Source organism: Myodes glareolus, chromosome 27, assembly GCF_982192425.1.
Source record: "Myodes glareolus chromosome 27, mMyoGla1.1, whole genome shotgun sequence".
NCBI lineage: Eukaryota > Metazoa > Chordata > Mammalia > Rodentia > Cricetidae > Myodes > Myodes glareolus.
In genome coordinates, this window is record NC_142052.1 from 32,287,979 (window position 1) to 32,312,691 (window position 24,713).

At 40.4% G+C, this 24,713-nt stretch overlaps 1 protein-coding gene across 1 annotated transcript in view; it reads right to left on the minus strand.

The window, feature by feature from the left end:
- Positions 1–674: 674 nt before the first annotated feature.
- Positions 675–24,713, minus strand: part of Lrtm3 (leucine rich repeat transmembrane protein 3) — a 28,841-nt gene continuing 4,802 nt past the window's right edge. Inside the window, exon 4 of the mRNA XM_048455990.3 lies at positions 675–18,682. Coding sequence (XP_048311947.3) covers positions 757–18,682 — 17,926 coding nt within the window. The 3' untranslated portion in view covers positions 675–756. The remainder of the gene's footprint in view (positions 18,683–24,713) is intronic.

Here is a 24,713-nt window from a genome sequence, read left to right on the forward strand (position 1 = left end):
TGGCCAAGCAGTGTTTTAATTAATACAGTTTCTGTGTGATTATTTTGGGTATAAGAAAGCCAGCCGGGCGGCTGGAACAAAGGGTCCCCACCCTCTACAACAAAAGCACTTATGCAAATACATAATAAAATATTTATGAACCAAATGATGTATCTAGGATTTGTTCCAAAATCTTATGGTGAAGACATTGTTGAGATATGGATAAAGTAGTTTCCACCAAAGGCTGTTGGTCTAGAATGTAGTTAATAGGCACCGGTCTTTGTGTTTGAGTGTTCAGAGTTCTCTATTATAAAAAGCATTAAGGTATTCAGTTTGGCTGTCAAACTCATTAGACAGAACTCTGTCCTTTTTGTGGGTTTTGTGCTGTCTGACAGTGTGGACCTCCTAGTGCTATCTCAAAGAGCCCTCTTTATCTCCTTTCCAGCTCAGCTACCTTTTCCACAATCAAATGTTCCTCCCACTCACCCTTCAGTGTAAGGGTAGGGTGGGGAAAAGACTTCTGATCTGTGGGACTCTCCCATTCGGATTGTGAGAAAGCAATGTCAACAGAAGGGAGCGCTCTTACCCAGTAGATGGGAACAGAGTCAGGCCCCTCCCCCAGCCTCCAAGAATAACTGCATGAATCTACCAAGACATAAAGCAGACAAGTTGAGTAAACACATCTCAAGGCAATATGACATTCTACTGTTTTATTTCCATCGAAGGTCTCAGTAGGAAACAGAATTCTAATTCAGAAGACTCCACGTGCAATCGCGATCAACCATGACGGACTATATTAAAGGCCCCTGCAAGTGATCCCAACAGCTTTTTGGATGAACTGCACAGATTCCAAGATTTTGAAATACTTGCCACTTGAGGACTATGGAAGTTGCTTTTCTGTAAGATTTTGGAGGGGATAAGCCAGCGAATGGTTTGGGGGATAACATCCATTGAATCTGCCGGTACACAGGCATAAAAGAAGGGCTGGTTTTCTCTTCTTTCTATCTTTTTGATATTCTGCTGATGAGCACTTAGCTCTGGCATCCGATTGTTTGGTGGGTTTGGTTCTTCTGATTCATAATGGTACAGTCTCTTCCTCCTTGCGTGCTTCTCTCCACTGTGTGAGTGACTATAATTTGAACTCTGATCAACATTGAACTTTCTCCACAAGTCAGATTTAGCCTTCCTTCTTTCTTTGACTTGTGGGCACACATAAGACTCGCCGTATTTTTTTGCAAAATCCAATTTAGTATTCGACTCAGTTGCTGAGGAGGCTAAAGAGTAGCTTGTTCTGCTCCATGTGGTCATGGTCTGGTGCTTGCCTTCATTGAATGTTATGGAAGATGTTGTCGACTCTATTTCCACAGTATCGGATGGGCTGTAACACAGCCCGTCAGGAGACTGCATCTTGGAGTTTAACCTGTGTTTCTTACTATTTCGAGACTGATAGCAAGGTTGTGCCACAGGGGAGGTGTGTTTTCTGTGGGTTCTAGTATGATGGTCATTTGGATCGTCACGGTAAACTGATTTCAAAAGAGTTGCTCCATCCACTCTGTGAAGATTCTCCAATGAAATTGCTTTGAGTTCCTCAAACAGAAACTTTTGTGAACCCTGAATTAAGTAAAAATTGTTTCCTATAAACACACATTCCTCACTGTCACTTTCTTCAGAAGCTGGACTTTCCGCCAGGTCAGGAGCTGGACGTTCCGCCAGGTCAGAAGCTGGACATTCCGCCAGGTCAGAAGCTGGACGTTCTGCCAGGTCAGAAGCTGGACATTCCTCCAGGTCACTTGAAGTCTCAGTATTTAGGGGAACATCATTGGTCCAGTCATCAGAAATCCAAGATGAATGTGAACTGGCTAAATCAGCACTGTTTTGCTGAGTTCCTGAAATCTTATAATGCTTGTATAAACTGGTATCTTGAAAGCATACACGACGTTGTTCACCCTTTTCTGGTGTCATCTGTAATTTTAACTCCGAAGGAATTATCGTATCATTCTGTTCTGTGCCTTGTTGACCAGCAGAAAAGGCAAGCTCGTGGGGTGGCTCCTGGACTTTTCTGGTGAAGAATAAACTTTCTTGTGGATTTTTCTTTTGGAAAGGAACATGTTGTAAAAGGTCTGTGTCAAACCAAAGACGACTACTTTCTTCTCTGTCTTCTACTGTTTTACATTCTGAGCCCGAACCCACGTCTAACTTGTAAGGGAGTTGGGGAAGGACATTTGCTTTAGAGGCCACAGGGACAGAAGGCCTAGGGATTGAGCGGAGGTATTTGCATTGCAGATCACTGTCGATTTTGCAAAAGGATTTTTCATCAAAAAGTACATAAACTCTGTTCATTCGTTTCTGTCCTTTGGTGGCAGAATGGATACACGTAAATAGGGGTTTTGACTTATCTTGGGCACTGGCCATTGCGTAAGATTGTGCCGCAATTCTGGGAAGGCTGGTTGTTTTTATCTCCAGTGCTTTTGTTCCAAAGTGCAAAAGCAGGTTGTCCCTTCCTTTCTCGGAGAACTTCTGGAGAATGTGACTCCGAGTTTCTAGTGATGTGACACTTTCTTGCTTTTTGATGCCCTTTGCTTCTGTCATGACCTCGCTGCTATTTGAAACATTCGTTGTCTTTACACAGCTAAAAGGAGGAAAATCTCTTCGGTAATTGCTTTCTAAGTTATCATGTACAGAACCAGCTTTTGGAGACGTAAAATTCATTTTTGTAGGTTTTAAGTAAAGCCTGCCACTGTAATCTTCTGAAATAGTCCTTTGGGGTTGAGACTTACACTTCTGGCAAGATATGATCACAATCTCTGGTATGTGACTCAGTTTTATCTCAGTTGCTTTAGAAACTAAATGCATTCTTAGCTTACTTAGTTCTTTTACACCTGTCAAGATGTCCTTCGTGCCTTTAGCATCTGATAATTTCTTCTGGAATTCAGAATGACAGACTCTCTTTTCCCTTGTTGAGTTTGTTTCCAATTCTACCGTTCCTTCATCGTGAGGTGGACTTATCATGGAAACACAAAGACTTCTGGCGATGATCCCTGCTGCACATTTACTACTTGGAACCATGGTTTTTGGTTTGTTGAAGGCGTATTTTAATTTCCTCTTCCTGATTGAATGATCACATCCTATGATACCAAGTGTCTTTGAAATTGGGTACTTTGGGATTCTCATGGTTAAATATTTGGGTTTCAGTTCTCTTTTCAGATTTGTTTCTGCGAATCTGCTTTTCTGATGGTTAGGACAATCAGGAAAATCAACATACAATGAATTGGGCGTGTTGGTTTGAAGCAGTTTTTGTCCTTGAATGTTTTGCTTTGCAGAAGATAGCTCTAATTCCCTTTTAAGCTTTTCCTGGGGTGGGTAGCCATTCCCTCTGTAAGTGCCTACCTGAGTCTCGATCTCAGGTTCCTCTGTTGCTGGAGGAAGAGCATAGCTTGTAGTGGTGCTGGTGTGTTCCCTGGCTTTATTCTCCAGCCAGACAATACAGCTCTGCTGCATTTCTCTTCTGTCTTCTTCTAGGGCTACACCTCCCCTCCCACCCGCTTTCAACGCCCCTTCTTTCTGACTCGCAGAAGAGTTGCTGTTCATTTCTAGTTTTGTCTGCTTCAGATTTTCATCGGGGGCTGCGTTTGTTTCTTCCAGGTGTTCAGTTTTCAACGGAGACTCATGGAACTTCTGAGGCAATGCTCGACCACACTGTTCTTGTTCCGGAACAATTGAGGGTGAATCTTCTTTCCTTCTTGTGGCATTAAACACTGTAGTACACATGTCTACCCATGACTGCGTTTGCGGGTTGATACTCACTGTGGTTTTCTTGTCCACATCTGTTTGTAAAGATATCCTCTGTTTTTTGCTGTGAACTGGAACATTAGGAAGGGAGGACTTTGACTCTATCATCTGTCCACTCTTGGACTGAGGCATGGCTTGCTCTTCCACAATAACATTTTGTTCTTCCTTATTTTGAGACATCTTTGCTGGAGTTAACATTTTACTTAGTGAAGCATTACTCTGTCTACCTTTCTCTGACGTCATGAAACTACCGGAACCAGTTTCCTGTTTTCTCTTTGCCACAGATTGTTTTGAACACACGAGGGTATCGCTGGTGACCAGTGCTTCCTTGAGTGATATATTTGTTGGAGAAACTGACAACTTAGAACTTGTTTTGTTACTTAAATTATCTTTGAACTCATTTTCCTTTTTCCAATGTCCAATTTTAGTTGAAGGTTTCTTTTCACATTTTTCTGGCTGACCCTTTTGCCCTTTGAAAGACATGCTCAGCATTGTTTCCTTTTTAATGGTACCTAATCTCGTGAGATGAATTTTATGATCTTGGGGTTCTGACTCATTTTCCATTTCAACTTGTGGATGCTCACTTATTTGATGGACACTGGTCACGGACTTGGACTTCTGTAGCACATTATATTCTGTTGTCTTAACAATACAGTCACTCTCAACCGCAGCCGACTCTTTGGTTGCTGGTTCCTGGGCATCTGCTGCTTCTTGGCAATTTCCCTGTGGGTAAGAGAGTCCTGTACCTCTTGCTGTGCCTCTCTGTGTTTTGTCCTGTGAATACTCAGAAGGGAGTGATGGCAAAGACAGGAAAGACCGTGTTGCAACCACAGCCTGTTCACTTTTACCGTTGTGTACTTTTTTCTCCAGAAACTTCATATTCAGGACAACTTCCTTGGTATTAAGGAGATGTGAAATTGGTGAGACCTTGGTCCTTTTGCAATGCACCCCAGCTGTCAAGTCTACTATGACTTCTATCTGTTTTTCACATTGTTTCCCTTTTTTGACATGACCACACATGGCCTCTATGTCAACTATTTTCTCTGCATCTGGGGAAGAGAGTGTACTTTTTAGCCTTTCTTCATCTACTTGTACACCTTTATGCGAGGGAATATTGGTTGGAGAAGGTTGAGAAGTATGCATTTTTCTTAAACCTCGAGGTTCACTTTTACTGTCTTCTTCTTTTGGTTTGGGTGCATTGATATGCATATGTAGTTCTGTTCTGTAGAGCTTCTGGGGCAGAAGTAAATTCTGTACTTTCAAAGTTACATCAACTCCTCGCCTGTCTATTATTTCTTTTGGATATGTCTCTTTTCTCTGAGATATATGCTGTTTTTTTACATCTTTCATGGTATCACCAACAATGGTCTCTCTAGGTACGGTTTTTCCTTTAGTTGAGGATCTCTGCAAAGCAGAATTTCTAAGACTTAGTTTTGGGTCATTGAATTCTAATTTCTCAAACAGTTTGGGATGAGACTGATCTGGCAACAAAGGAGAGGATTTAGTCAGATCTAAGACTTGCTCGTCTTTCAGTTCCTGCACCATTGTTTCTTGATACATGTGAGTTGTTACGAACTTTGCTATTTGTATTCCGGCTTCTTCCTTTTCCTGTGACATGTGCTGTTTTTTATTTTGTAGACTAATTGAAGTATCTCCAGTAATTTGCTGTATGCAAATGCCTCCTTCTGAGACTAATTTGTTTTGGACGTATCCCAAGGAGACAGAGGATCTTGTTAACACTGTTCTATGTTCTTTCTTGATTCTGGCACTCACAGTAAGGGTAGGTTGGGGAGACATAGCAACAGAAGTCTTAGGCGACTTCTGAGTTAATGTTACACATGGCTTACTTCCATCTTCTTCAATCTCTCCCTCTTGTTCTTTAGTTTTCCCCTGAAGGTCACTGAAATTCTGCATAAGTAAAGTAGATGATTTCTTTGTTTTTGAATATATATCCTCGGCATGCATTGTACTGTTCACATCCCCATCCTTTTCCCTACCTTCCTTTTCCTTCTGTGCCACATGTTCCTTCAATAATTTTATCTCATTGTAAACTTCTCTATTAACTCTCTGTGCACCTGGATATTTATTGAGTTGCAATTGTGAGACAGACAATGCTACAACTGTGTTGATCTGATCTATAAGTTTTTCTTTCCGGGTTTCTCTCTGCAACTCCTTGATACTGAGTGCAGGTGCTCGTGCTAATTTCCTGACATTCTGATCAATCAATTTGGGTATCTTTTTGTCTCTCGCCTCTTTTCTGACTGTATTTTTTTCTTCTCCCTGTGTTGATTCTTTTTTATTGTTCCACAATTTTTCCTTTCCATGTGGTAAGTATTTCAAAGGTAATGTCGTTCCTTTTCGAGCAATACCAATGAGGCCTAGTCTATCTTTCAAATCTACGATATTATTTCTATATTCTTTCCTCTGTGGAGCATCCTTTAATTCTATTAACTTGCATAACTTATCTCCACTAAATGCCTTTGAACATGGCACCTTTCTGCCGCTCAGTGACAGCAAGGGCTTTAGGGGTGGGAGGCAGCTCTTCAGTTGTTCTGACTTATCTTTTTCAACTTTTATTCTTGAATCCAAGTGAAAATGCAATAGAGGTGGTAATGAAATACAAGAGTTCTTCAGTTTCACGTCTGATTTACTCAACCCTTCTCGAACCTTCCCCTGTCGTTCTATACTGTCAAACAGTACAGTTAACTTGTTTCCACTGAAAGGATAAGACAGTGATAATTTCTCTGTTTTGAAGGTAATGTTAGACTCCATTATTCCCTTTGTGTCCGTTCCTTTTATGCCATTCTCTTCCTGTGATTTATGTTTTTCTTGTCTTATATCACTTGAGATAAGCACATCACTTTTCTTTTTATCCAATTTTAAGGGAGGTAAAGGGATGTATTTACGTGTTTTTATTACAACTGAACCTGGTTTACCCTTTCCATGTTTTACGCATATCATTTTCTCTTTCTTGTAACAATGTGGCTCTGAGTTATTGCTTGGGGTATAATCATTGGAACTAATATGTGGACGTACAAATTTCTTCGAGTTTAGGGTTTTTCTTTCAGGGCATATTGTGTCATTCATAACTCTGTGTTCTATGTTACCCTTCTGTTTTTCATTTTCATGAAAAAACTGCAAGCATAGTGAAAGGCAGTGTAAGGACATGTTAGGCAGACACACCTCTTGCTTCTTTTGACTTGCTCTATGTAACAGTTCCTTTTTGCTGACTGTTGGCATAGATGAGCTATCATTTGACACTAACTTACTTAGCTGCACCCCATCACATAACTTTTTTTTAGATGAGAAAAGGCTTGAACATTTTATAGTTTTACTGCCTGACTCCAAAGGCAGCTCTGGATCTTGTTCTTTTGTTTGCTCTAGAATAACTGAGGGCAAAATCCTCTCTGGTCTACATTCACACCCGGTACTTTGTTGAGCTTTAGATGACAAATCTGGTCCCTTTGCCTCGCTTGACACATCGCCTACTTTTAAAATTGCTTCCTTTGTGTGAGGTTCTAAATGGGGCTGGACATACGAATCATTTTGGGAACATGATAGATGTTCTTCCAAATTCTTGAGGGAAAATGGTAGGTGGTAATGGTTTCGTTCCTTTGTCCTGTTGCTATGTTCTTCCTTTTCTGTATTTAAAGTGTGATAGTCCAGACTGTCTACTATCTTTAATTCTTTCTCTACCTGTGGTGATGTAATTTGATGCCTGTCCATCAAGCTGTGAGTGCCAGATGCTGGAATAGGCTCACACGTATCCTCTGGATGCTCTTCTCCACCCTTAGCCTGCAGGTTAACTCTTTCTGAACTTGGAGAGTGACCTCCTAGAATCTTAACTTCACTTGCTGCTTTTTCTAGCGCCGGGTTAAAAATCTTTGAATTGAGTGCTGCTTTTGCTGAAATTTCTTTCTGTGCGTTTTCAGTCTGAAGTTTGTATAATATACACGATAAAACAAATTCCACAATTTGTTCTTTGTTCTGAGCAAAAATAGTCAGTTGCTTTGCCCTGATTTTTTTTGAAATGTCCACTTTCTGTCTATTTAATTTTAGTGGACTGGCAGTGGATTCAGCTCTTCCTTTGCCCCTGAGATTCAGTTTGGCACCTAGGGCACTGGCACCACTGTCCTTCCTTGTTGTACTCGATCTTCGTTTTGAGTGACGAGGAGCCCTCTTGTGGCAAGGTACAGAATTCAGAAGGATTCGAGGCCTGTGACCTGACTTTGCATAGCCTCTCTGAGCTGTACCTGTTTTGTATAGATTCTCTAGATCTGTGCAGAGAAATGCCTGTGCTTCGGAACCTAGTTCTGGGTCAGTTTCTCTTAATCCAAATAGACGGGAAATATTGTTCATGTTATGATCCGGACCCACTTTCTTAGCTACCTTTGAGCTTTCCAAGTGAAAGGGCTCCCTAAAGGGGCAGGTGACCTTCTCCAAGCCTGCCGGCGAAGACTCACCTTGTTTAAGCAATTCTTGCACCTTGCATGTCTCTTTCTGGAAAGTATCCAGCTCCATGAGAAATACACCATGTCCTTTGGCACTTGAAATCTTCATCTTCTCGGGTCCTCCTCTACTGGGTGGAACCGAAAGTGCATGTCTGATGGGGTCTGTCCTAACTCCTTGCTCTGCTCTCTGTGCAGTCGAGAATTCCCATTCTGGATCTGCTCTGGGTCTTTGAGACTCAAGCCTACTGGAATCAGTTTCTTCAGGCTCTGGAAACACGACACGGTATGCTTCTTTTTCCAAATGGGCACTCAACTTGATATGTCTAGGCTCCTCCACTTGTTGGCCAGGCATGAACTGAACTTTATTCTGTGGGGTAATATCTAGTAAAAACACTTGGTGTTCTTTTTGCTTCATAGCATATTGTTCTGATGTTCTGATGGTGCTCGATGTTGAATTGTTATCAGTGGGCTGCATAGATATCAAATTAGTTCCGTTCAATGGCCTTCGGGGTTTGCCATTCCCCTCTTTTACTTCTCTAAGCTTTTTAATTTGAGACGCAGTGTAGCCAGAATCCTTCCACAGTAAGCCTGCCACAGTTTTTTCCTGGGGGAGCTCCTTCTGGGTCTTAATGCCGTGTCTTGGCTCCTTTCTGTAGCTGTGGGCTCCATATCTGGTATCGTTGAGCAACTTTCCAGAGGTTGTCTTCCTCAGCTTCATTTTTATCATTTTGTGATACAGGATGCCGTCCATGAAAGCTGCTCTTCTTTTGCGGTGATATATATCTTTAGACGTCGGCTCCTGTGTGAAAACAAAGTCCAGGCTTGTCCGTTGTACACACAACCTTTCCTGAGTCCACAGTGTGGCCACACTCCTCTTTGGTTCTGTCCCATCTCTTTGCCCGAACACAGCACTGCTCGTTGTGTTGATGAACTGTGTTCTGGGTGGTGAATTATTTGGAAATGGAGTGGGGTTCTTCATTGTTGCTTTTATGTCTTCTGCCGTTTCAAAATTTTTACCCCCTCTACTTCTTTTGCTCCTCTTTTCCTGTTCTTTTAGCAAGAGTAGTTCTTCAATACTTCCAGGAACGTGATCCATATCTGAAATATATTCCGCATCTGAGGCTTTCTTCAGCGGTGGAGTCGAATTCTTTAATAGTTTGTCACTTATTTTCTTGTTTTCCTTCGGCTCTTCAGTGTGAGGTTGGCATGGTACCTGAGAGGGAATGGATCCAGGAAGAGGGTCTGTGAACATATTTGCTTGCTGTACAAGAAGCCTGGGAATAAGCAATGCTTCCTTTGGATCTAATGGGTTTTCCATTACTTCCATTTCTCCTATCATCTGTGGACTTGATGTTTTGATGTCTCGTCTTTTTATGAATTTGTTTGTCATTCCACAATGAGGAAATTCCTTCACTGTCTGAAGAATCATCCCTTGTTCCAGTGGATATTCCTGTTGTAGGCTGTCTTGTGGACCAATGTAGACTTTTGTTCCTCCTCTGTTTCTGGAGGTAGCTAGCCCAATGTGATCAGTTTCATCTTTCTGGGAAGTTAACTCAGAGTTTGTCTTTCTTTGTAAATTGTCTAATTTGCAAGAGTGATGCTCTTTAATTTCTTCTGACTCAACCCCAAATTTTTGTACAAATTGTTGGTGAATGTCCTTGAAAGTGCAGTCACCATGCACCTCTTTAATATTTTCTTCGAGTTTCCTAGGTACATCAACACGTCCTGACCCCGACTTTTGCCTTTGGTCGGATGGTTTCTCCATAATTTTCTGTGGAAGAGTGTTTTTTCTTCCTCCCAACTTGTCTTTCTCCAGTTTTACACTGGTAAGCTTTGTAACCGGGGATATAAAGCATTCCAAGTCCAGATTAGCTTTTAGATCCAGATTTTGTCCATTTCTTCTCCTCAGCTCTAATGCATTCTGGTGCTGGTGCTGCATGCTATGTCCCAGTTCTTTTTTATTGCTACTGTCCCCGTGTCTAAGAAGTAGAGGAACCGGCATTTTCTTTGCCTTCAGCTTTATTTGTGTGGCACACACAGTAGTTTTCACATTTGATATTTTTGCCGTATCTTTCTCTCTTCTAGTTTCAGGACAGGTAGTGTCACTGGCATAAGAACTCCACGTAGGTCCTAAGACATTAGGTTTTTCCTGTTTTTTTGGCTGGGCAAAAGACTTGGACTTTGTTTCCCAATCTGTTTTAAATCCACCGTTCTGCCTTCCAATTTGAAGAGCATGTGTATTAGAGGAAAGAACAACCTCTTGGTTAAACTCTTCTCCGACTGTTGCATTTCCTTCTTGATCTATTAAATAAATAGCTGTTTTCTGAAGCATGATATCCTTGCAGTGGACTGTGCTAGCGGAAGGCACGTCTGATTTGAAAGGACCAGGTTGTCTCTTTTGATCTGCTCCAAACGGCAGCTGTGCAAACTCTTCTTTCCTCTTCATCTGTGCTTTGTCCAGGCCATTTTCTTTTGAAGATTTCTCATACATATCCCATACGTTCTGTGATGACGCCATGTTTATTTGTTGAATTGGCATATACGTGTAGATGGATTTCATATCTGTATTTACCTCACCATTATCTACTTTTATCTCTAAGGCTCTAGAATCCCGTGTCTCTTTTATGTTTACAGCAGCACAGGCTCCACGAGGTGACTGTGACTCCATCGGCCCCTTCACCTGTGAAGGGATACCTTTATGAATTGACAGGTTGAGTGTTCTGATGCCACCCATATGCCTTTTAAATCCTTTGGAAGCAATTAAATGCCTGGCAACAGAAGTGGCAATTCCTGTCAAATAAAATGAAGACTTTTCTTTTGAAGAAGACTGGTCAGTGTTCTTTACTCCATGTTTGGTAGTGTTACTGGCTGATTCACTGACTCCTGGACGATTGTGGGGTCTTTCCATATATAAGAGTGCTTCTTTGAGGCTTATCTGCATGCTGCTGTTCTCTATTTTTACGTCAATTTCTGGATTGGCCTCAAAAGTTTGACTTTTTTGTGGCAAATATTCTCTGAAAAGTATTCCCTTTGACTCCTCAAGACTGGGTTTCTTCATGAGATGTGTACTTGCTGTTAAGTTTTTCATATAAAATGGATCAGGTTCTATTAGCACTTCTTGCTTCTCTCGCCAGCGCTGCCCAACATGCACTTTAGCATCCTTTAAAAAGTTGGAACCAACCTTGTCAACAGAATCATCACACTCTGCTATGCCTTCAACTGGTGACGCCCCGTGTGTTGGCTGTGTATGGGTAGACTTTGATACTCGCAAACCTACCTCTGTTTTGAATGGATTTTCCACATTAGAGTTAGTTAATAGAAAGTGCTTGGTGTTTTGAAATACACCAGTTCTATTTTCACTGAGCCATATTGCTTTCATTTTTGCTCTTAATTTAAATTTCTTGTAGTTTGTGATAAAGTGTTCATCTACTTTAATTATCTTCGAAACTGATGTCTTCTTTTTCTTCATGGTTGAAAATCTCCTATTCAACATAATTTCATTTTCTGATAATTTTTCTGTGTCCACCTGGCCTTTAGAGCCAGATAAATCAGGTATGAAAAAATCGAAAGCTCTCAAGAAAGTTGTGGATAAGCTTGATGGTAACTCTGCCTTTTCCGCTGCATTACATCTTTGAGGTATTCTACTAGAAAAAGCAACTTTTGCTGCCTTATCAAGTGAAAGTGCATCAGTTGGGAGTTTGAGTGGACAACTCTCTGCATCTTCAACAGCATGAAGCAGTGCCACCTCCACACATTTATCCCTTTTTAACTTGTGTTTCACCTCATGGTGCCTCTTCTTTCTGTGGACTCGCGTATAATGCCTTGCAATATGAAGCAGCCCCGAGGCTTTCCTTGCCTTGGAACTCACATATTTTTTGCCTGAAAACTCTAACGTGCAGCCCTCGCATTTGGATTCAGATGACACAGGGCTGGACTCCTGGAAAGGTTTCAAAGATGTTAAGTCCCTTTCAGCCCATGCTTTTTGTTCAGAAATAACATAGTCACATTTTCTCCTGGGACCTTCATCACGGGTGTGATCACAGGGTATGGAGCCAGTCTCAGGTTCCTCTGCATTTAGAAGTGGAGACATCACACTCACCGTGCTGCTTTGAGGGGTGTTCACATTGACTGGCTGTGCTTGCCCATTGTATAGGGTTCTCTCTAGCTCTGGATAAGTTGCTGAATTAATCCATTGTAATCCAGATTGCGTAGAATTAGGCTCTGTCATATTCTGAGCACTGAAACTGAAGTGCTGGTCCTCTTTGCCTCCTTGACCTTGTACATCTTCAGTGCCATTTGAGGTAGCATCCTTGTCCATGTAGTGTGTACACCAAGCTTTTTCTTTATGTACTGACCGGTCAAGAAGCTCACAACTAAGTCCCATTGTGATCTTCAAATCCCTATCTTCTATTTCATCACATGTGTTAGGATCAAGAGACACAGATATGGGAGAGATGACATTTAGGGATGAACCTGCCGTGGGTTTACTTTGCTTTGGAGATCCACATCCTGCAGCAGTAAGTGTCTGAGAGATTGCTTCGTTCCTGGTTTTGTCAGTTAGAGAGCTGTTAATCATTTCATTTCCCTTGTCCGGGATTTCTAAATTCGCTCTCTCTTTTGATGTAGGTGTGGAGAAGCTCAAAGACCCTAGCATTGTTGCTGCCAGTTCCTGGGTTAATGATCTTTTATTTTTCTCTGCTGCTGAATTTTTCAATATTATTATATTAAGAGTATCAGGCAAGACAGCAGACTGTATTAGTAATTCAGAAACCAGTGATTTCAAGGTTTTTGGAAGTAGATTGTTCCTATGACCACACTGTGGAATAGTCAATACCTTTGAGACGAATACTTTCCTTCTTTTCATAGTTACACCAGCTGAACACACTTTACCTTGTAAGGCTTTGCATGTAGATACCTTGCTTTTCCTTTTGGATCTTAGTACCTCAGGGGGTGATAGATCCGAAGACTCTGTGATGGTTGCTTGTAGATCACTTTTAAGCCCTTCTCTTTCCAATCTATCCCAACTGTTCGGTTTCTGAGCATGAGTTCCATCAGCAGGGATGTCGTATTTTGCTCTACCGGTGCTAACTTCATCTGGTTGTATGGGAGGAACCTTTGGACTTGATGTACACACAGCACACTCTCTTCGTGTTAGATCTGCTGACTGACTTTGCTGTGGAATGTCCTGTTCTACGATGAGCAGAATGTTCTTCTCTCTTTGTTTTCTTAATTTCTGAGACTTAGGATCCCTGCTTTGATGTGGACAAAATACAAAATCTCGACTACACTGTGAGAATGGCTTTAATAATGTGTCATCATTTTTCTTTTCTTCTTTATCTTGAAGATCAATTTGTTTGATGTCTTCTAAAAGAACCTTTCCTTTATGAAGCAGTATCTCTGCTTCTGGATTCCATTGTATCAAACAAGGTGTCTTTTCACTTGGTGTGCCTGTTTCTGAGTCTATCTTGCTGCTCAGATTAATATCCAGTGCGGCATTTGTCAAGGAGAATGTTTCAGCTGCAAGTTTTTTCTCTTGATGCCTGCCATTCACTTTGGCTGGGTCCCATTTCTTTTCCCCAGTCTGCTTTGGATTCGTGTGTGAGGCAGGTGGCTCCCATGCCTGCTCCTCACTGTCAGCAGCCTGTCCCTTGTGTCGTCTGTCACCAGACGGATCCCTGTTGCTTTCAGATAATGCACCGTCCTCTAGTTTTTCTAATTGAAATTCATCTGGGATGGGGCATAGGGCAGAACAGGAAGCAACTTCTGTAGGTGTCTGAGGTTGTACCTGAGTAATTGTTCTTCCTACTTGGTTCAGTTGTTTATCTGATTGAACAGGGTCACGGTCTTTTTCATGATGCACATCAAGTATAAGGTGAGGGCTCTTCTGTGTGATCAGGAAACGTTCTGGTTCCTCTTCCCCTTTCTCTTCATTGTGCTTCATGCTAGGGAAACTGCTTACATCAGCAGAAGCCAGACACTGAGCGTTTCCTCCATCTGGGAATTTCTCTCGCATTTGCTGCATATAACCAAGTCTTCTTATTTTCTGTTTACCTGCCCATGATTTTGACTTTCTCCTTTTTTTGTTGGACAAAATATATGCCTTAGAGTGAATGATTTCCAAGAAGGCACCTGCTATGCTACCCCTCTGCTGTAGATCGTTTATCTCCACGTGGTTTAGTTTGTTGCTGTATCTGAAGTTAACTGTCTGTGAATCTGATGTCTTTATTTCCCTTGTAGCTCTGTATTTACGATTCACTGTTGTCTGCTTCTTTGATCTTAGTGCTTGTCTCCTCTCTTTACGACTAGAAACCAAGGATCTAGTAACAGAATCAGAAAACTGTAGGAACATCTCCTTCAGACTTCTTGATGACTCTGAATATTTTCCCACAGGGTACAAATCTAGTTCATGTTCAGACTTTTCATCTGATTCTAAATCATTGTCTGCTATGTCTGTGAATTCACCAGGTGAAGAATTCCCTGCTTCAGGAGATAAATTTTTAGGAACCACAGGGAAGTTTACACCACTTTCTGTTTTGATAGTTTTCTGAAATCCTTCAGCTTGGATGGGAGCCGCTTGTAGGGTGTCCTCCAGAGCATTTTGCAGGAAGTCTTCTTGGCACTTTACACCCTGACAGTTAGCAGGTTGCTCTTGACTTAAAGAGATCAGCGATGGGTCTGGCTCATCCAGAAGAGTGTCCTTCCTTTGATCGGCATCAGCCCACTGGTATTGGTCATGCCACGGAGCTGCCTGTACAAAAGGTTCTTGTTTCTCTTGAAGTTTTTTCTCTCTGTTGTAGAATGTTCTACTCTCAGCAACACTATCAACACATATTTTGCTCGCTGGTTCTTGCTTTAGCTGAGCATGACAGAACCCTCCCCGCAATCTGCTATTGATGAATAAGCAAAGAGTGTTTTGGCTTTCAAGCAAAAATGATTTAGCGTGGTTTATTTTTTCTAATTTGGTCTTAAGGTTCGATTTTGGATTCTGTTTATTGCCTGTGGTACTGAGTGTTTTGGAGGCTGGTGGTTTCACCTTATTCATATACTCGAGCCTCACGGTGCTCTTATTTGTGAATCTTGTTTGGCTTTTCTTCTTTTTAGAATGAGTCAACACAGGCGTGCAGTAATTTAAAGAGTATGAGAAAGCTTTTTGGGTCAAACCACTACTGATTTCCCTTGTATCATTCTTACTACTTGGAACATTCCTTTCTCTTGATTGGATCAGAGGGTCTCCCGTCAGTAATTCTCCCGATGTTGGGGGACCCAACTCTAATTCTGAACTATACTGGAGCTCGTCCCATGTAGATGTGCCAGTTTTTGTATTTGCAACACAAAATGAGTCCATTCTCAGTGAGTCAACTGATTCCCTAATTGCTTCAGTGGAAGATACTCCTTGAAACAATTCCTCCTCCATCTTAATCTCCTTCACTGGATGTGCATCAAATCCGTGGTTCCTCTTAACGTGAGCCACTGTCTCCGGCAGGACTTGCTCCACCAATTTCACACCATGGCACAACCGAACTTCTAGAGTATCTACAGTTTTGCTTCCTTTACTAAGGGAATCCAAATTCTTTTCTTTCTTTTCGACTTGGGTTTTTTGGGGTGTTAGCTTGATATTTGTTTTATTACAGTGAACACTAGACCCCTGAGGATGAATGTTCAGGAGCACAGGTGCCAATGTTACGTCATGCAGTGTTTGTTTAATGAGTATTTCAAAGCTGTGTTTCACTCTTCTCTTATGGTTCAGAGTGTCACGTACAGTGACAGAAAGCCTCGAGGAAGATGCAGCTTTTTTCACATTAATAATTTTGTGCTTGACACTGAGTACATTTTTTGGCCCTGATGATTTTTTTTGGACTTTGAACGGTCCTGTGGCAACTGCACATAAGTCCCTTTGCAAGTTTTCTTTGTCTTCTGTAATATGACCATCTGGTGTTTTTGTGGGCTTTCCACAGAATGGGGCCTTGTGTCCGGTAGTTTCAATTAAACACTCACCAGCAGGTGAGTTTTCTGGCACTAAAGTTGGGTGCACGGGACTTGCAGCCTTGTCTCTGTCTGGAGATTTGTCTGTCCTTCGCTTTACTTGCGCAACTTGTAGTGGATTTGTCAAGGGGCATGGGCCAGTCTCCCACACTGTCTGTGTAGAAGTTGTCTGTGACTGTACTGCTTTCTTTGGACTTTGAATTTTTCTTTTTCCTGATGGGATCGGTCCCATTTCAAACTGGGCACATCTGTCCTTCTGCTTCAGACCTACGCTGACTCTAAAGTCTTCTGCCAGCGGTCGAACAGTTTCTTTTTCCTCTTCATCACTGTCCGACTCATGGGGTTTTCTAAGTATGGAGCTCTTATCAATATGCTTAACTTCCTGTATTTTCTTTTCATCTAGTAGTTCCTCTTGCTTTAGTGCAGTATAACTACAATTTGTCAGTGTGCCTATGTTGGCTTCTAATTGGTTACCCATTTCCATATCAAAGAGTTGAGAAATGGTAGCCTGTGTGGCATTATGATAGGTATCGGACATCCTTTCATCCTGATGTCTATTTGTTTTATTGCTTTGAGTGTCACATTCCGGCTTCTCACTCTCACTTGGGTTACCATATTCGATAATATTAGCCGTTAATGGTTTCTCTTCCTTCAGATTTATGCTTCCTGTAGTCACTTGGACATTTATATTTTTGAATTCATTTTCCTCGTGCTTTTGGGATCCCAGTGAAATATTTAAATTGATACCTGGAAAGTTCAGAATCATTTCCCCTGAATTTTTGGTATTCTGTACACTACCTTTTGAAAAGCACTTTTGTATGTCTGGTGTACCAACTGCTAATTTCTCTCCATTCTCTGTATTTTGGATGTCCTTCTGTACTTTCATTTCTCTGTTCGATTCTATTTGGGGAAGTGAAGCATTTTTCCATGCAGACTCTGACATCACTCCTGAAAACCCCTCATGCTTTGGAATGTTCAGGTCAAATGAACAAGGAGCTGCCAGTTCAGGAGTGTTGACCAGGAAAGAGCGTTCTGTGTTTTCCATAGTGTCCAACGTCATTGCATCATTAGAATTTGTATAATTGATGTTTTCTGTATCTAGTGACTTCTGCAGAAAATGTTCCCATTTTATGAGGTCTGGAATAACGGCCACTAGACATTTTGAGAAATACTTTTTACCATGCGGAGTGATCAGCTTCGAGACAGAAATGAGATGGAAAGCTATAGCTGACATTATTTTCCTTTGATGTGCTCTTTTCAACTTCTTGCGCTTTAACTCTATCTTGTTTTCTGAAGTACGACACACTGCGATTGGAAACACCCGTGAAGGAAAGGTTTGCTTTGCTTTGGGAGGCAGAACTCTAAGACTGAGTTTTCTTTCATTGCCTGGTGTCTTTCTCCCATTTCTGTCCCTTTCGATGGTAGGTGAGAAAGGCATTGAACTGTATGCGTCATACTGGATTGATTCCAACGAAGCCCGTGGTTGTTGGCCTGGTGCTACCTTTTGTTGCGCCATAGCTTTAGCCAATAAATTTGAATTTAAAGACAAAAATTCAGCATTCTGGAAAACACTATATTGCCCTTTACCTAGACGGTTACTCTTGTTTTGGTCATTAAAATAAACAGAATTGTGAGTCTTGCTGAAAGGTTCAGCAGACTCTATGCCCTTGGCTGAATATTCTGTTTCAACAATACATGGGGTGTGATTGAAATGCTGGCCCTTATCTTCATGGCTGATTTGTTGGGCCTGCACAGAGTTTTGTGCCCTGCTAGAAAACAGCGGTCTCCGAAAGTATGCAGGCTCAGAGAAACCAGGCTGGCTGCTGTCTGAATCCTGCTCATGAATGAATGGTTGGGTTTGCCTAGTACACTGTGCTTCATGAATCAATTGATTCTGCATAGCACTTTGGTCTGGGAAAGTAATTCGTGCTTCACCAGGAATAACCCCTTCATTATGTGAATGATGAGAATGAATCGATGGCTCCTGAGCTCTGGGGTGCAGACCTTCAGCTTCTCTCCATGATCGAGCTTTGGGGTTCACAAGGATTTTCCTTTTTATATTTTCTTCCATGTGTCTAATTTGATCACTAGAAAATAAGACATGAACAGGAGGGGATGGTGCCACATGGAGATCCTTAGCTCTTGTAAATTGAAAAGCATATTGCAAATTAAGAGCATCAGGAAGGGAAGTTTGTGTGCCGTTGGCTTTCATTGTTGAACATAAATTATTGGAGAAAAATTGTCCTGTCTGATATTCACTTGGTGGATCTTTTCTGTGAAAGGAATTCGTGAAAATGTTCTTGACTTTTGAGGGAAACATTGACAATGGTGTATTGGTCCCACCTGAAGATGCGTGACTTTTACAAAAATGGCTTCTTTGATATTCGCATTCATCAGATGAAATGGTCCTTCCTATGGTGCTACTTGCAATCTCCTCAGATGGAAGATTGCTTGGTATGCTTCTTGAGAAGGCATCAATTCTGGAGATAAGAAAACAGTACATGTGACTTGCAATTTAAAATAAGCATGTTATAGGGTCTTACTCTAGACTTAAAAAAAATTGATCATAGATGAAACCAGGTCTAGTCACAAACACAAAGATCAAGGTGAAGGTCCCATCCACATTGCCAAGGAAGCCACCACCTCATCATTTCCTGTAATAGACCAATCAGTTGATAAAGTAAAGAAAAACATTTATTTAAGACAATTTCTCCCTCAATCTCTCTAAATTGTTTTTTAGCAGCAATGACCCAATGAATAAAGATTATATACTTTTATGAAGAATACATTTCTACTCTTTACACAATCTTTTAAAATAAACAGTCTTATGGAAATTTCATAGGTATGACAGAAGAATATCCCGTAATATCAAGTGTAGTTTTCTATAGTCAATTGGTGCGGGAGAATTATCTGTATTCTGTCAATCATGTATTTTAATAAAACGCTGATTGGCCAGGCAGGCAGTATAGGCGGGTCAACCAGACAGGAAGTAGAGACGGGGCAAAGAGAATAGAATAAAGTTACGGAGGAGGAAGGTCCCTCCGGCACTCCTGCGCAGACCACTGAAGAGGCAGCATGTAACTTGCCCAGCTGAGAAAGGTACGGAGCCAATGTGGCTAATGTAGATAAAGATAATGGGGTAACATAAGTTATAAGAGCTAATAAGTAGCCAGAGCTAAGGGCCAATCAGCTTTATAACCTAATGTAGGAATCCTTAAAGGGGGGGAATTAGTTAAAAGAGAGAGTTTTTTCCAAGGTTACCATGGGAACTACCATTGCAATGGAAGGATGTGGATCTCTGGATGATAATATGCTGCACAGTTTGAAAATGAAACCGTTAAACGAGAGGACATCTAGGTGGAATTTATGTAATGTCAGATGTAAACATTATCAGCTTTATCATTTTTGTCTTATCACTAAAAAGTTGATTAATAAGAGTGCTAAGATACAGGCCTTAGAAAAACTTAATAAAGCAGATCCCAGAGATATTCAAATACAGACAGAGGGATTTAATGGAGAACCAATTTCAGCATTGCACTATAAGAATAGAGAGGAATAGTCTAAGGTTTTCACACAATCAACCTTAATATATCTATCTAATAACCTTACAGGAATTTACAAATGGCAGAGACTCTATTACAGCTAACTGGAATCCTGCGGCAATGCTATATTTAAAGAGATTCAAGGAAGCAATCGTCTCACATGGCATGCATTTACCTTTTGTGAAGCAAATATCAAACTCACAGTCAGTTTGTGATAGAAGTATTCCTAAAGACTGGATAGAGTTGACTAATGGTGTTTTAGAGCCTCAATTACAATGGAGTGACTGGTTCAGGTAAGAGGCTAAGATTATTGATCAACAGAGTAAAGGTAGAGGTATAGAAACTCCCAATATCAAATTATTGGAGAAGCAGATTAGGCTACTACAGAAAGGCAGGCTGTTTATGATGACCACACTATGGATTTATGATGCACAACAGCTTTGAATACTTGGGACAGAACTGGAGAAATAGGAAAAAAAATGAGTCATTTTAAAGATATACAGGGCTCAAAGGAAGTCTTTACAGATTTATTTATTTATTATTTGGTTTTTTTGAGACAGGGTTTCTCTGTAGCTTTGGAGCCTGTCCTGGAACTAGCTCTTGTAGACCAGGCTGGCCTCGAACTTACAGAGCTCCATCTGCCTCCAGAGTGCTGGGATTAAAGGCGTGTTTCACCACTGCCCGGAGCCTTTACAAATTTATTACAAAGACTGACTCCAGCAGTAAATAGAATGATTCTGAATAGAATTCAGAAGTTGGAAAAATAATAATTGAAACTCTGGCTTTTGAAAATGCCAATTTTCTATTCAAAAGGATAACTAGCCTGTTACAGGCATGGTCAACACCTTTGGAAGAACGGATCCAAGACACAATTAACATGAGCATGATGAACATAATGGTGCCTGGATAGGAGAAGTTATTTCTAGAGATACAAGGAAAAATCAAAATGTCAAATGTTATAATTGTGGGAAACAAGATCACCTTAAAAGAAATTATAGACAGGGCATTCCTAGAAACAATCTTTTTAAAAGCAATTTCCTGAATCTATAGTTTACCATTACTTGGAGAACATTTTGTTATCTGATTCAAATGTAGACGCATTAGAAAAAATATTTAAAGAAGTAAAAAATTTTTGACTTGTTGGAGATTACAAATTGCTCCTAAAAATATAAAGAGGAGATTCTATGAATCATGTAGGCTATAAAATAGGTTTACAAAAAATTAGACCCCAAAAGTTGCAAATTAGGAGATCAATAGCAGACTCTTAATGACTTCCAAAGATTTCTAGGAAACATTTCCCAGCTATGGCCCACTATTGAGATAGGTCTTCATGACCTATTAATTTAAATAAAATTTTATATGGTGAAAAGGACTTAAATAGTTCCGGGGAATGATCTGATGTGGGATTCCCCTCTGTATGCTTGAATACCATTGGTTAATAAAGAAACTGTCTTGGCCTGTGATAGGGCAAAAAAGTAGAGCTAGGCAGGGAAAACTAAACTAAATACTGGGAGAAGGACAGTAGAGTCAAGGAGAAGTCACGGAACCACTGCCAGAGACAGACATGCCAAAACTTTGCTGGTAAACCACAGCCACGTGCAGATACACAGATTAATGGAGATGGGTTTGTTTAGGATATAAGAGTTAGTCAGAAATACAACAGTATTGTAAATAATATAGTTTCTGTGTGGTTATTTCAGGAGTCTTGGCAGCTGGGAACACACAAACTCCTACAACAATGATCAGCTGATGCAGTGAGAGAATTGGCTTTGATTGAAGAAAATTTACGGAAGACACATTTGAATCATGTGGATCTGAATCTGAACTGCATTCTGATCATATTGCCCTCCAAACGACCCCCTATGAGAAATTTAATACTGAGGGAAGATATCTTAGAATGGACCTTTTTTTATGACCATAGTTGAGTTTTTATGTGGGAAAGGTCTCTGAGATAAATTTAAAAGGAAAATTGAGATTTCATCAATTAGCAGGAATAGACCCAGCAGAAAGTAGAGTACCTTTTAATAATGATGAGACTGACAAATTATGGGAAAACAGTGAACCCTGACAAAGAGCTTGCAGTCATTTTTTTGGGAGAAATTAACAACAATCCCAAAAGCAAGAGAATTCAACTTATAAAAAGAACTAGCTGGATCCTTCCTTGAATTGTATGGAACACACCAGTAACTGGATCCCCTCCATTCAACACTGATGCAAATCAATCAAGAAAGGCAGGATACAAATCAGAAAATTTAAGTAAAGTGGATCAAATCCCTTATAATTATTTTTATATATTATTATATATTATATATATTATATATTATATTATATAATTATATATTATATAATATTATATATTATAATTATATTTGGAATTCTGTCCAAAATTCAGAATTATATGCTATTCTAATGGTACTAAGGAATTTTAAAGATCCTCTCTAACATAGTTACTGATTGGGAATATGCAGAAAGAGTTGTTTTACATATTGAAACCATTGAATTTATGCAGATGATACAGAATTGACCTCATTATTTATTTAGCTATAAGATTCAATCAGGAATAGGAATCATCTCATATACTAAGACACATCCAATCCCATACAGGTCTGCCAGATCCTCTAGTTCAAAGTAATGCAGAAATGAATCAGTTATTGATTGGAAATGTGCTGGAGGCCTCAGAGTTTCATAGAAAAACATCCTGTCAATAGCAAAGGTTTTAAAAAAAGATGTCTCCATCACAGTGTAATAAACCAAGGAAATTATAAGGAGATGTCCTACTTGTTCTTTATACAACCAAACACCACTACTTGTCGGAAGTAACCCAAAGGGTACTCAAAGGAATGAAATTTGGCAGATGAATGTGTTCTATTTTGTAGAATTTGGAATACTAAAATATGTACACTACACATTGTTATCTATTCAGATTTTCAATGGGCAACTGCTTTGAGTTTGGAAAAGGCTAGTTCGGTAATCACAGATTGGCTTGACGTTATGGCCATCATGGGTATACCTGTACAAATAAAGACAGACAATGCTCCAGCATATGTCTCTAGAAAATGAGACAGGTTTTTTTTTTTTTTACCTATTATGATACAAAGCATATTACAGGTATACCCCCACAACCCTCCAGGGCAGGCAGTTAAAGAAAGATCAAATCAAACTCTAAAGGATATGTCAAATAAACAGAAAGGAATGATTAAATACCCCCAGAAATAGATTGCATGATGCTTTACTAATTTTGAATTTTCTAAATGCAAATGAGAAAGGAACAGCAGCTGTGGAGAGACATTGGATAGTAGAAAAAACTAGAGAATTAAATCAGCTGACGTACTTTAAAGATGTACTAACTTCATAAGGGCAACCAGGATATGTGTTACATTGGGGAAAGGGTTTTGCTTTTGTTTCTACAGGGGGAAAAAAAGCTATGAATACCATCAAAATTGATAAAGATTCGACTTGAACAAGAGACACCTCTTTAAAAGGAAAACAACTCTTCTTTCATTTTACATACCAATCCCAATTCCCACTCCCTTCCTTCCTCCCATTCCCTTCACCTTCCCTCCATCCACTCCACAGAGAGAGTAAGGCACATTGATATAAGGAAGGTCCAAGGTCCTCTCTAATATATCTAGACTGAGCAAGCTATCCATCCAAAGAAAATGAGTTTTCAAAAAGTCAGTCCAAGCAGTAGGGATAAATCCTGGTGCCACTGCCAGAGGCCCTGCAGTCTGCTCCAACCATGCAACTGTCACCCACATTCAGAGGGTCTAGTTTGGGCCTATGCTTGTTCCTTCCCTGTCTAACTGGAGTTGGTGAGCTCCCGTTTGCTCAGGTAAACTGTTTCAGTGGGTGTCCCCATCATGGTCTTGACCTGTTTGCTTATATTCTCACTCCTCCCAATATTCAACTGGACTTTGGGAGCTCAGCCCAGGGCTCCGTTGTGGGTGAGAGACACCTCTTAATTAAAAGAGATATAATTCATATGCTATTCTAATGGTACTAAGGAATTTTAAAGAGCCTCTCAACATAGTTACTGATTGGGAATATGCAGAAAGAGTTGTTTTACATATTGAAACCACTGAATTTAATAGGCACCATGGCCATTTAATCTAAACTAACCTATAAAACTATCAAATGCTTTTCATTTGATCAGATATAACTTGTCAAAAGAGAATCTCCCCAAAACGATGCTTTGGGAAGGGTTTTGTTTTTGTCTATTGGGTATAATGAAGGTATCCAGGCTAAGGAACCCAAAGATTGCTGGGCAAATGAGACACCTGGACATAAAGGACAAATCATTCAGAAAAAGGATCCCAAGAAAAGGACTACATTGGCCTTCTGGTACGTCACATTTCCAACAGGATAAAATTTCATAAATCTTCCCAAGTGTTTGTTTTTTGCTATTCTCTACAGACGTATGATGCAAATAGTCTTCCTGTAGTCCCAGTCTATTGGAAAATTAAAGCTGGCTTTAGAGTTGGAGTGCAGCTCTCTCAGTCTCTAAACCCAAGCATGTTCGTTAAAATAAAATCTAAAATCTCTGTCTCATGTCAGAAGAGCTACCTGATATGGGACAGAAGAAAAACAAAAACTAAGTACTATTTTAGTTTATTGCCACTAATCTCATATGTAACATGAAAAACCCACAAACAAGCAGGCCCCCCTCATGTTACAGAATGGCGCCCACATGGATAACTGCATCCACAGAAAGCCTGAGAAAGCTTGGGAAATACAGACTAAAGCATTTCGGTTTTCAGCCATAAGCGCTGTTTTAAAATGCAGGCTTTCTGGGCCGTCCTGCCTGGTAAAACGTTGACTCTTTCAAGCAGGCAGTCGGGACTATGGAAACACTGTTGCAGCTTGCTTCCTGAAAAGGACCTTGAAAGGCCTTAAGAGCTTTTGAGTGTTGTCTTTACCATATTCCTTAGCAAATTAAAGACCCATTGGTCAGAAAAAGAGGGATATACAG